At 45.6% G+C, this 11,608-nt stretch overlaps 1 protein-coding gene across 1 annotated transcript; it reads left to right on the plus strand.

The window, feature by feature from the left end:
* Positions 1–3,915: 3,915 nt before the first annotated feature.
* Positions 3,916–6,949, plus strand: LOC308128706 (uncharacterized protein). The gene is made up of 2 exons (XM_080494369.1): positions 3,916–4,141; positions 6,144–6,949. Exons 1-2 carry the CDS (start codon positions 3,955–3,957, stop codon positions 6,860–6,862), a joined length of 906 nt encoding a protein of 301 aa, XP_080350495.1. The 5' UTR covers positions 3,916–3,954; the 3' UTR covers positions 6,863–6,949.
* The last annotated feature ends 4,659 nt before the right edge of the window (positions 6,950–11,608 follow it).

Here is an 11,608-nt window from a genome sequence, read left to right on the forward strand (position 1 = left end):
CAGTGTTTGTGCTCACCGCCCCACCGCTCAACTCTGAGAAGCCAACTGTCTGATAATCTGGAGAGTCTTAGCATAATGAATAATTAAAGCTTTTAGAGGTCGTATCTGTGTACTGTGTATGCAAACGCAAGGCGGTTTGAATGTGAGTGAATAGGAAAAGACGCCTCAGAGGAACTGTTACCAGCGGTTCTCAGACTGTCCTGGGGATCTGCTGTCTTTATTAATCAACACCTCAGGGACTGTTTGGCCTGTTTCTAGAGCCTTCAAAAGGTTGAAAACAACATTTTCTTTCAGCACTGTCGTGTTCAGGACATCATTTCCTCCTTTGTCGTCGTATGTGTTTATTATTGTGAATGCTGAACTTGGTTTTATGGTCAAGATCTTAAAGTGAATTGTTTGAATGATTGTCTAAATAAAATGCTCTTGACAAACATCTGCTTCTGCTTTGACTTTTATTTGGGATGAACTGGGCTTCACACCTTCACTCTGCTTCTTCCTGATAGAAACATGTTTTACAAATAAATGTTGCAGTCAGAGTCAACACATGAGTTTGAATGTTCTACTGCATTGGCTTTACATTTAACAAGATGGCAGCATGCAGGCAGAAATAATAAGAAATAGGGGCCTCACCTGCCACCATGATAAAGTAGAAAAAAGTGCAGAAAATAAATATATTTCCACTAATTTGTGTTAATGTATCAGTGTGACTCTCCACATTTTTGACATTTTATTGAGTAAAAATTGCGGAATTAGAGTATTTGTGGATCAAATCCAGGCAGAAATCCCGGGTGAGGCAGTGGAGAGCTGAGCCTCATGTCTGACTGATCCAATACACACTGGGTCACATGACGCTGCCCGTGTCTGTTCCTCAACATATCAACAATATGAACTTTGCAGAAATATGTGTTATACAGCAGGACTCTCTGCAGTCTCTCTAGTGTCTTTAATGTATGTGTGAGAGAATCGTTCTCGCTGATCGTACAATAAAGTGCAGAGAAAATACATCCAGTGAGGCCGGCAGTACTCTGCCTCACCTCAAGGGGGCGCAGGTGAACTGAACTTTGGTCATAGTCTCCATTGGGACAGAGTTTTTTTTGTTTTGTTTTTTTTAAATAAGATAGGAGTAAGTAGAAAAAACGTTCAAGCATGTGATAACTATACTTTTGGTCTAAAATACTTTCTTTCTCATCATTTTGATAGACAACTTGTATTAAAATTGATTAAAGCAAGAGTTTAAGAGTTTAAAGTTTGAAAAATAACAGAATTATTACTGAAGGTCAAAATTTAATTAGTGCTGCACACATCTTTCATTTATTTACAGTAAATATGAATTGCTTGGACACAAGAAGGTGCTCTGTCCATCTCTAAAAGAAACTTTCTTTGTTGGACAAACATGTTCCAGTGTTTATGTTTGTGTTTATGTTTGTGTTTGTGTGACTGCAATGGGAATGCTGATGATATGAAGCTTTACCAGTTGATGCTGTTGGATGAAGAGTGGAATAAGAAGCTCTTTTCACTTCTTACAATGTCAGTCTGAGTCCAGAGGAGTCGGTGCCTCCCCAGACATAAACCTCACCTCCCCTCACTGGACGGCTGGCTTGACCGCAGTGACAGCGAGAGACATCTAAATCAATGCAGTCGTTTCTATTGGGGTCCAAATCAGGACAGTTTATCCGATAAGGTGACGGCGGCCGGTGTTACCAGCGTGTATCACTCAGTGAAGCATACACACTCATACCGGTCCACAGGTTAGCAATAAGCCTACCCCCGTCATTTACCCGGACTCAGACATAGCCCTAAAAATTTAATGTAGCCGCACGAACGGTGCCTGCATCAAAACAAATGGCCTCGCCCATTTGTCAGTTGAAAAAAAGTTTGAGTGAATTGACGTTCAGATGCAGTCGGACGACAAGCCCCGGCTCACACCATTTTTCTCAGTGGCGTCAGATGCCTCAAATCACGGCAGTGACAAGCTTTACCCACTGGCAGTAAGATATTGGACGCCACAGCTGGGTCCATAAAACAAAGTTCTTGACTTTTATGAGGATAGCAAGGAGGCGTCTGGATCCATTCACAAGCAAATAACAAATAAACGGCTCACACAAGTGGACAACTGTGCAAAGTACGCTGGAGGCAGACTGGACATAGACATTGAAAGTGTAGTGAACAAGATTTTCAGTCATTTTTCTTCATCATCCAAGCGTGCCGAGGAGCTGAACAACATCTTTGCATTTGTTGAAGAAGAATACCACGGCTTACTGAATCATGTGTCCACCAGATGGCTCAGTGTATGGCCGGCTGTCACAAGGCTGCTGGCCTGCTGGGAAGTCATACTTCTTATCTCTTGGAGGAGAGCGATGCCCAAAGGTATTTAGGAAGCTGTTTAGGAAGGATGAAGCCAGTGAGGGGCAACCACTTGAATTAAAAGCCTATCTGTCCTTCCTCCACAATGCACTGGAGATCTTCCATGATGTTACCCTGCTGTTGGAAAGTGATGACAGGACAGTCTGTGAGCTCTATGACATCATGTCCACACTTCAGAGGAAGCTCCAGCAGAGACAGGTGGACTCCTTCTTTGGAACAGAGACCAATGCACGTCTCCAGCAGTTCCCAGACAGTAACGCAGCAGCAATCAAGGAGGATTTTTGCTCCTTCTATGATGCTGCACTCAGCTACCAACAAAAATGGCAAGACTTCTCAGACAGCAATGTGCAAAAGCATGTGGCAGTGTTGGAACTGAAGACGGAGTTCACATCTTCCCACCTGTGTGATGCAGTGAATGTCCTTCAAACACAAGATAAACTTGACGTGGGTGAACTGTATAGTACTGTGTAACACGGCCACGCCTGCAGGACACTGCAAAAGGAACAGTCCCCGTTGTGGAGAAATGGTCATTGTTGCTCAAAGGACACAAAGACTTCAGATCTGACTGCTCTTGGATCCTTTCTCTTCGGCATTCCTGTCACTAATGCATTTGTGGAAAGAGTGTTCTCCTTGATGACTGCAGCAACTTTGCCTATAGTTGCACAGCATTCCACAGCTATGCAGTGAAAGAGAGGACCTTCCTGGAGTCTGTGAGGTCAAACAAAATGTATACATTCAAGAAGAACAAAGGTGAGAGTCATATATTTATTCGTTTATTTAAATGGTCCAACAAACATGTTTTATTGTGTACATATATCTAATAATGCTAATGTTTGCTTGCTGTTGTTTCTTCTGTTGTTTCAGAAACGTGCCCTCTGGCTGATCCACGGTGCTGGAAGAAGCTGAGCTATTTAGAGAAAAGACAGACTTGTTCTTCTCCTTTTTATATTACAGTTAAACATGCCTATGCCCAAGTATGTTGATATATATATTTTTTTTGGCACTGGCATTTTATTTAAGCCAAGATTTTATTTCAGATTTTCACACAGTGCCCTAGTTGAATTCTGTCAGTATGGGGTGTGTTAGAAGAGCAAATAGGCCTGTTGGTTACTGGCCTGTATACTTGAAAGTCTGGAGTTAGGCTACTTTTTAACGTTAGGCCTTTTGAGTGCTTTAATAAGATGGACTATTAATGTTAATGTCTCAATGTGTGCTTTACTTACATAAGTAAAGACATCGGTTACGTAATTCTCAGTGCTTCCTGAAAATATATAAGCTATATATTCAATATTTTTGTTTTACTGGCCTCGTGGTCTACGGTCAGGGTTTACAGATGGTCGCATCCGCCCCGTCTTGTCCCTCCAAAACATGCCTTCTGCCCACTTTTTGTCTTTTCTTTTTTTTTGGGGGGGGGGGGTCCCCCTGTCCAGACTACCTCCAGACCTGCAGTAGGCCTCCGGGCCACCGGGGGTCGCTGTCCAGCGCTCAGCGGGTCGCAGCGGGAGCCGGCCACCGGCCCCGGCGCTGTTCTTCCGGGTGAGTGGATGTAAACAGAGGACGATCCTCCTCTGGAGACAGCGGGACGAAAACATGACCAAGCTGGAGCTGCTCAACGTGTTTCTGAACGACCGGCTGACGGCCGCCGCGGAGGAGATCTTCCGCGCCGTCAAAGACACGGTGGCGGAGTACCAGAGTGAAATCCTCCGCTCCAAGGAGGAGAACGAGCGGCTCAAGCGCCTCCTCAACGTCGCCGTGCAGCGACTCCTGCTGCAGCCGGGTGAGGGGGGCAGCTGGGGGCTGGAGGGGGGGTGTGGGGTAGATGGAGGATGTGGAGGTAGTTGGAGGATGTGGAGGTAGATGGAGGAAGTGGAGGTAGATGGAGGATGTGGAGGTAGATGGAGGATGTGGAGGTAGATGGAGGATGTGGAGGTAGATGGAGGAAGTGGAGGTAGATGGAGGAGTTTGGGCTGTAGATGGAGGGTGTGGGGTAGATGGAGGAATTTGTGGGGGAGATGGAGGATGTGGAGGTAGATGGAGGAAGTGGAGGTAGATGGAGGATGTGAAGGTAGATGGAGGATGTGGAGGAAGTGGAGGTAGATGGAGGAAGTGGAGGTAGATGGAGGATGTGGAGGTAGATGGAGGAAGTGGAGGTAGATGGAGGATGTGGAGGTAGATGGAGGATGTGAAGGTAGATGGAGGATGTGGAGGTAGATGGAGGATGTGAAGGTAGATGGAGGAGTTTGAGCTGTAGATGGAGGGTGTGGGGTAGATGGAGGAATTTGTGGGGGAGATGGAGGATGTGGAGGTAGGTGGAGGTAGATGGAGGAAGTGGAGGTAGATGGAGGATGTGGAGGTAGATGGAGGATGTGGAGGTAGATGGAGGATGCAGAGGTAGATGGAGGATGTGAAGGTAGATGGAGGATGCAGAGGTAGATGGAGGATGTGAAGGTAGATGGAGGGATTTGTGGGGGTAGATGGAGGATGCAGAGGTAGATGGAGGATGTGAAGGTAGATGGAGGGATTTGTGGGGGTAGATGGAGGATGTGGAGGTAGATGGAGGATGTGGAGGTAGATGGAGGAAGTGGAGGTAGATGGAGGAAGTGGAGGTAGATGAAGGATGTGGAGGTAGATGGAGGGTGTGGAGGTAGATGGAGGATGTGGAGGTAGATGGAGGAAGTGGAGGTAGATGGAGGATGTGGAGGTAGATGGAGGATGTGGAGGTAGATGGAGGATGTGAAGGTAGATGGAGGAGTTTGGGCTGTAGATGGAGGGTGTGGGGTAGATGGAGGAATTTGTGGGGGAGATGGAGGATGTGGAGGTAGATGGAGGATGTGAAGGTAGATGGAGGAAGTGGAGGTAGATGAAGGATGTGAAGGTAGATGGAGGAAGTGGAGGTAGATGGAGGATGTGGAGGTAGATGGAGGATGTGGAGGTAGATGGAGGATGCGGAGGTAGATGGAGGGATTTGTGGGGGTAGATGGAGGATGTGGAGGTAGATGGAGGATGTGGAGGTAGATGAAGGATGTGGAGGTAGATGGAGGATGTGAAGGTAGATGGAGGGATTTGTGGGGGTAGATGGAGCAGTTTGGGCTGTAGATGGAGGGTGTGGGGTAGATGGAGGAATTTGTGGGGGAGATGGAGGAGTTTGGGATGTAGATGGAGGAAGTGGAGGTAGACGGAGGAATTTGAGGTAGAAGTAAGATGTGGAGTGATGGAGGATGTGGGGGTAGAAGTAAGATGTGGGGTAGATGGAGGAATTTGTAGGGTAGATGGAGGATGTTGGATAGATGGAGGATGTGGGATAGATGGAGGATGTGGAGGTAGATGGAGGAATTTGTGGGGTAGATGGAGGAGGTGGAGGTAGAAGTAAGATGTGGGATAGATGGAAGATGTGGGGTTAGATGGAGGAATTGGGAGGGGTAGATGGAGGAGGTGGGGGTAGATTGAGTCAAAATCTTGCCACCGACGTCGTCACTGAACACCTGGATCAGGTTGTTCCATTATTATTACTGAGGCCTTGGTGACAGTTCACCTCCTCTTCCTCTCCTCCTCCTCCTCCTCCTCCTCCTCCTCCTCTACTTCCTCCTGATCAGCCTCCTCTTTAATCTTCTTCATGGCATGAGGATAGTATGTTAAATCACAGCAGCGCCCTCTGGTGGTTGGTAGGTGTAAATGCAGTGATGTTCTCCCAGCAGTGCTCCTCTTTTTGTGTGTGTGTGTGCGTGTGTGTGCGTGCGTGCGTGTGTGCGTGTGTGTGTGTGTGTGTGGTCCTCTTCCAGGTCCTCCGTCGGCGCCCCAGGATGACGTCCTGCTGTGTGAGTCAGAGTGGAGGAGCGTGGAGCTGCTCCCTCACGTCAAAGAGGAGCCCGACAGAGGAGACCTTCTCCACGACCGTCCTCCAGAAACCACACACTCGGAGGAGGGCACCTGCAGCCGCGTGGCCCCGGCCCTCGCCGCGTCCTCGCCCCCCCTCGCCGCGCCGCAGATCAAGACGGAGGGCAGCAGGCAGCAGCAGCAGGCGTCCCCGGCCCCGCCCCCACACTACAGAGCCACGCCCACCGACCCCCGGGCCCCGCCGGCCCGGGGCCCTCGGGGCCCGCTGCGGCCGCCGCTGCGCTCCAACGCCAAGCAGAACGCGCACATACTGCAGATCAAGAACGTGAGGTCCCTGAAGTCCCCCCTGGCCCGCTCCTCGCTGCCCGGCGCCGCCGTGCAGCGGTGGCACAGCTGCAAGGAGTGCGGGAAGGGCTTCAGCTTCGCCTGCCAGCTGGAGGTGCACATGCGCTGGCACACCAAGGAGAAGCCCTACAGCTGCGCCGTGTGCCGCAAGAGCTTCACCACCGTCAGCATGCTGAAGAGGCACCACCGCATCCACACCGGGGAGAAGCCCTTCCGCTGCCACGTCTGCGGCAAGTGCTTCAACCAGTCGGCGCACCTCAACACGCACTTCCGGCTGCACACGCGGGAGCGGGCGGGCTGGAGCCGGACCCCCCACTGAGCCCCGCCGGGCCTCAGCCGGACTCCTCTCGCCTCCCAGGCGGCGTCCAGTGTCAACGTGTGTCATTGTCGTGCAATAAAGGGTAGAAACACAAAAGCTGTGTGGGTGATTGACCGCGGCGGAGAAGAGCAGCGCTGCAGCGTCTCCTCAAACATCCTGCTCCTTTCTCATCACAGTCGTTGGACGCTTGTTACTGTGCAGAGCAGCAGCCTCAGAACACACACCGAAACCCCTCCTGGCAAGCTGCAGCTCCTCTTTGTCTCAAAAGTACACCAAGAACGTGAACAACTGATGGTTTTCATTTAATATCAGGAAAATATGAATTGAATGATTCTTATATTTTGTTTAAGTTTTGGCAATGACAGTGATGGGGGGGGGGGCAAAATCCAAATATTGTCAAAGTGTAGACTAAAAGGGACTTCCTGATACAAATTGTAGAACGTGTCAAACGTTCTGCACATAAAAAGTGTAAAAACAGCCTAAAGTTGCACACATGCTGTCATGCATGCACATGTATTTGAAATAAAAGTAGAGGCGTTTTAGATCGAGTTATCTGACAGGAAACAACCTCTGCCTGAAGCAGAACCAACACGCAACCAGACCCACGGCTTCCCGGAGGGGACGGAGGGGACGGAGGGGACGGAGGGGACGGACCAGACGGCGGTGGACAGCTTTGGCTATTTTTCAAACATGTGGTTGATAAAACTTTGCTCCATGTTCCACTGGTGTTCAGTTCAGGAGAGTCCAGAGGGTCAGGTGCACCATAAAAACAAGTCCATGTCATGAAACTGCTCTGATCCAGGTTTTCCTGGGCCTGATGCTGATACTGATCCTGGATCTGTGGTCTGGATGTCCCTGTCCTGTAGAAATGACAACTTGTGCAGTGAACCCTGGCGAGCTTTTACTTTCAAAGTTAAAAAAAAAAAAAAGCAAAAAGATGAAGGTGACATTTCTTTGTATCAAAGCTCGACTTTACATTTTATTTCAAATTATGTGCAGTTACATGATATTTCTCTGTGGGTGATATTGACTTTCAGATGTTCAACAATGAATCACGAATGAATTAAATTACAAAAAAAGAAAAGAGGTCTCAGTGGAAAATGAAGTTTGATTCTTTGTTTAGTTTCCTTGTTTTGCGATCGAGGCCCACATGTTTGTTTCAATGAAGGCTCAGTGATGAATCTTTCATTTAAACTGCCTGTGATCTAGTTTTCTACATCTCAGTCATAATAAAGAGCATTAGGACCGTTACAGAATGAAGGAATCAATGGTTCCAGGTATTTTCTCAGGAGCCTGTTCACCACTTCCATTAGGCCACAACAAGCTTCAAATGCCAGTGAGCTGGACGTCCAGGCGGGATTTGAACCACAGCAAACATTTTTATTCCGGCTACTCTGAAAAGTTTCGTGTCACTGTCTGTGGAGTGAAGCTGTGGAAAAAAAAATTAAGAATGGAGATCAAAGAAATATCAAGTAGAACTCAGTTTAAAAAAAAAAAAAAAAGCATATAAAGGACTGATTGTTGAGGTTCAGAGTTGTGAGGGTTTGAATATTGCATCAAAACGGAGCCGCGTTTATTAGCATCGGTGACTGTTGGTGGTAAATTAAAGTTTAAAGAACTTTATTGACTGGCTGGTTGACTGGGATGTAGGAGGCTTTGAGGAGGAGCCAATCAGGTTTTTGCTTTTCGATCATGCAAATATAGATAATAACAATAATAATACATTTTATTTTGAAAACAGCACTCAATACCCCCCCCCCAAGTCTGCTCGTTGACTGAGTAGCAGGTTGTCGAGTTTTGGAAAAGATGGGCACATTTTCTTGAATAGAAATTAAAATCTTTATTTGTATTGTAGTTTTGATTCTTTAAAACAAATAAAGTCAGTGTTCAACACCTGATTGGTTCCTGAGTTTTGATTTAGTTCAAAACTTGTTCAGAGTGATTAGTGTATAAGACGTGTCAACACACATTCTATTCCTTCTTCTCTTTACTTTTTGTTTGCTGGTGAAGTAATCCAAAAGTAACTAAAAGTACTCTGGTACGTTACTTTTTTATTTTAGTACTTGGAGTAAGTTACTGATTACATTTTTTTGACAAGCAACTTCTAATTGTAACGGCTCACAGTTTTTAAGTAACCTTCCCAACCCTGGTCCTCAGTTGACGCCCAGCAGGTGAATCAGTCATATTGATCGCTTCTCCTGAAGCAGACGTGTTAGTAAAGAAACACTGTAACATGTGATGGTGAATATTTGATCAGAAAATCCATCAATAGATCCTTCTCCAGTGGAAAAACTGCTGCCCGGATGGTTTCGGCGTGGAACTATATTAATAAAATACTGACAAAATAGCTCCACTGCTGCTCAGAATCTTTAACCAGTCATTTAAAAAATAAAGAAAAGAATTTCCTCACACATTGTATGAGGCCAATATTTCATTATTGTTAAAGGAGGGAAAAGATGAAACGGAGCCTTGATCTTATTGTCCTATTGCTTTATTAAACAGAGATATGAAACTCTTTACAACACTACTGGTGGATGGATTAAACAACTACATTGGCCCAATCGTCCAACACGACCAAACTGGGTTTGTGCACAAATTGTTTTCTTTTTTTTTTTTAATGTCAGAAGATTGCTGAACATTATCTGTCATAAACACTGCGAAGCTGAGAAGGTAGCTGTTAGCCTCGATGCAGAAAAGGCTTTTGACCAGGTGGAATGGGCTCACATGGTAGCAGCCATGGGAAGATTTGGTCTTGGTCCCCGGTTCATTTCCTGGGTCACTTGATTCTAGAAGCACCCATCTTCCTTCATTCTTAACCAACCAAGAACGGTCATCTCCTTTTCTTTAGCATCGAGGCACACGCCAGGGCTGCCCCTTCAGGCCACTACTTTTTGTAATTGCAATTGAGCCTCAAGCCATTGCAATAAGGAATACGCCATCTATTACTCCGGTCCGGTCGAGGAACATCCATCACTGTGTCCTGCTGTATGCGGACGACATTCTTTTACTTTTTTAAACAGAGAAAATAGAAAAGCCCAACAAATCCACATGAACGAGCAGGTTTATTTGTGACTGTGGAAAGAAAAACTGCCTCTAACAGGGAGAAACCTTTGAAGAAACCAGACTCGGATGTGGCGGCATTCTGCTGACCGGTTGGGGTGAGAGGATAGAGGAGACAACTGGCCTCATTCACTCAACTAAAAAATATATTCTCTTTCCCCACGACACGTTTTCCAATATTTACGGATCAGGAACTCTATTTGTCAAAATATCCCAAAATTCGAGTCTCTCCCAGGAGAAGGTCACTTTTTTAATCTTCTTTTGAGCTCACCTGACTCAAAGAAACTGGTTTCTGGATTTGTCCATTTCTTTTCTGGTCAGTTGAGGTGTAATATTTCACTTAGAACGTATGGGAGCAGGAGCTGGGCTTGCAGATTGAGAACGAGGTCTGGGAAGAGAGCCGAGGCAAGATTCAATCCTGCTCTATAAATGCAAGGCATCAGTTAATTCAATTTAAGGTCTTGCATAGACTCCACTATTCTAAAACTATACTGCATAAAATATTTCCTTCCACCTCTCTTTTATGTGATCGCTGTAAAATGTGCAGAGTGCTGGCTGACTCATTTATTTTGGACCTGTACAAAGCTGCAGAACTTCTGACACAAACATTTTCATTGGTTTGGAAATGTAATGTATGTAATTGTCCGCTTCTGCCAAAACCTGAAACAGCTTTGTTTGGGTTTGTTCCTTCTCTTTTGTGCCTCGGCTCCTCTGACCGGCATACTGTTGTTTATGGTATTGTAGGGATTTCTTACCTCATATGGATCACTATTTATGTTTGGTTGGCTATCGATAATTAATAATTATCCAAGATAGTTGTTAATAAAGTTATTGAAATTTAATCTGATCTGTATCAGATACATGTCTAAACAGGAAATGATAGCCAATTCAGTTATATGATTCTCATAAGATATACTAAACAGTTAATCAGGAATTTTAATTAATAGTTAAATTAATTACAATTGCCAGAATTAACAGTCAAGGTTGAAGGATTTTGGAGTTCTTGACACAGAAGAGGTCGACATTTCATTCACCTTTGTGCTCATTAATAACACAACAAGTATGATTCCAAAAATTACATTTATTCACAATGAAAACAAATAAAACACAGATTCTAACTGCCTATATACAGCTGGGCGTGTGTAGGTGTGTGTGTGTGTGGAGAGAGAGAAAGAGAGAGAGAGGTGGAGGGAGTGTGTGTGTATGTGAGAGACGTGTGATGAAACTACAAAACAAGATGGCGGATCACAAGAAACTACATTCAAACAAATGGAGGTTGTCAGAGAGCAGGAAGTCTGTCCTGGGTCTCCACCATGTGCTGATAGCAAAAGAACAATAGAAGCTAGCCGTAGCATCTGCTTCTGTGTGTCTCTGCTAAAGGACCATTTCTAGAATGAGTTGATGTGAATGTGATTTGTCTTGTAAAACGTCAGTAGTCATCAGATGGTGTTCGGTTATGGTGTGATGTTGTCTTTGATGTGATATGTGTAGGGTTGTGAGTGAACAAGTTAGTAAAGCAAAGATTAGCATGCAGACCCTGTGTCTGTGGCAGAGCTAACGTTGGTTTACAGGTTGATAACTGCTCCTAATATCATTATCTATAGAACTCAATCACTGTAATAGAATCAACACATCTTCATGAAGTTAAACAGTTCTATGCATAGCATCAGGTTTAACTAATCTCAA

The sequence above is a fragment of the Blennius ocellaris genome, assembly GCF_963422515.1.
Source record: "Blennius ocellaris genome assembly, chromosome: 4".
Lineage (NCBI taxonomy): Eukaryota > Metazoa > Chordata > Actinopteri > Blenniiformes > Blenniidae > Blennius > Blennius ocellaris.

What these genes read in the sequence shown, in the direction of transcription:
- LOC308128706 (XM_080494369.1), top strand. Translation starts at nt 3,955, where the DNA reads ATGACCAAGCTGGAGCTGCTCAACGTGTTTCTGAACGACCGGCTGACG. An exon ending in GCGACTCCTGCTGCAGCCGG is followed by an intron (nt 4,142 to 6,143) that starts GTGAGGGGGGCA and finishes GTCCTCTTCCAG; the next exon opens with GTCCTCCGTCGGCGCCCCAG.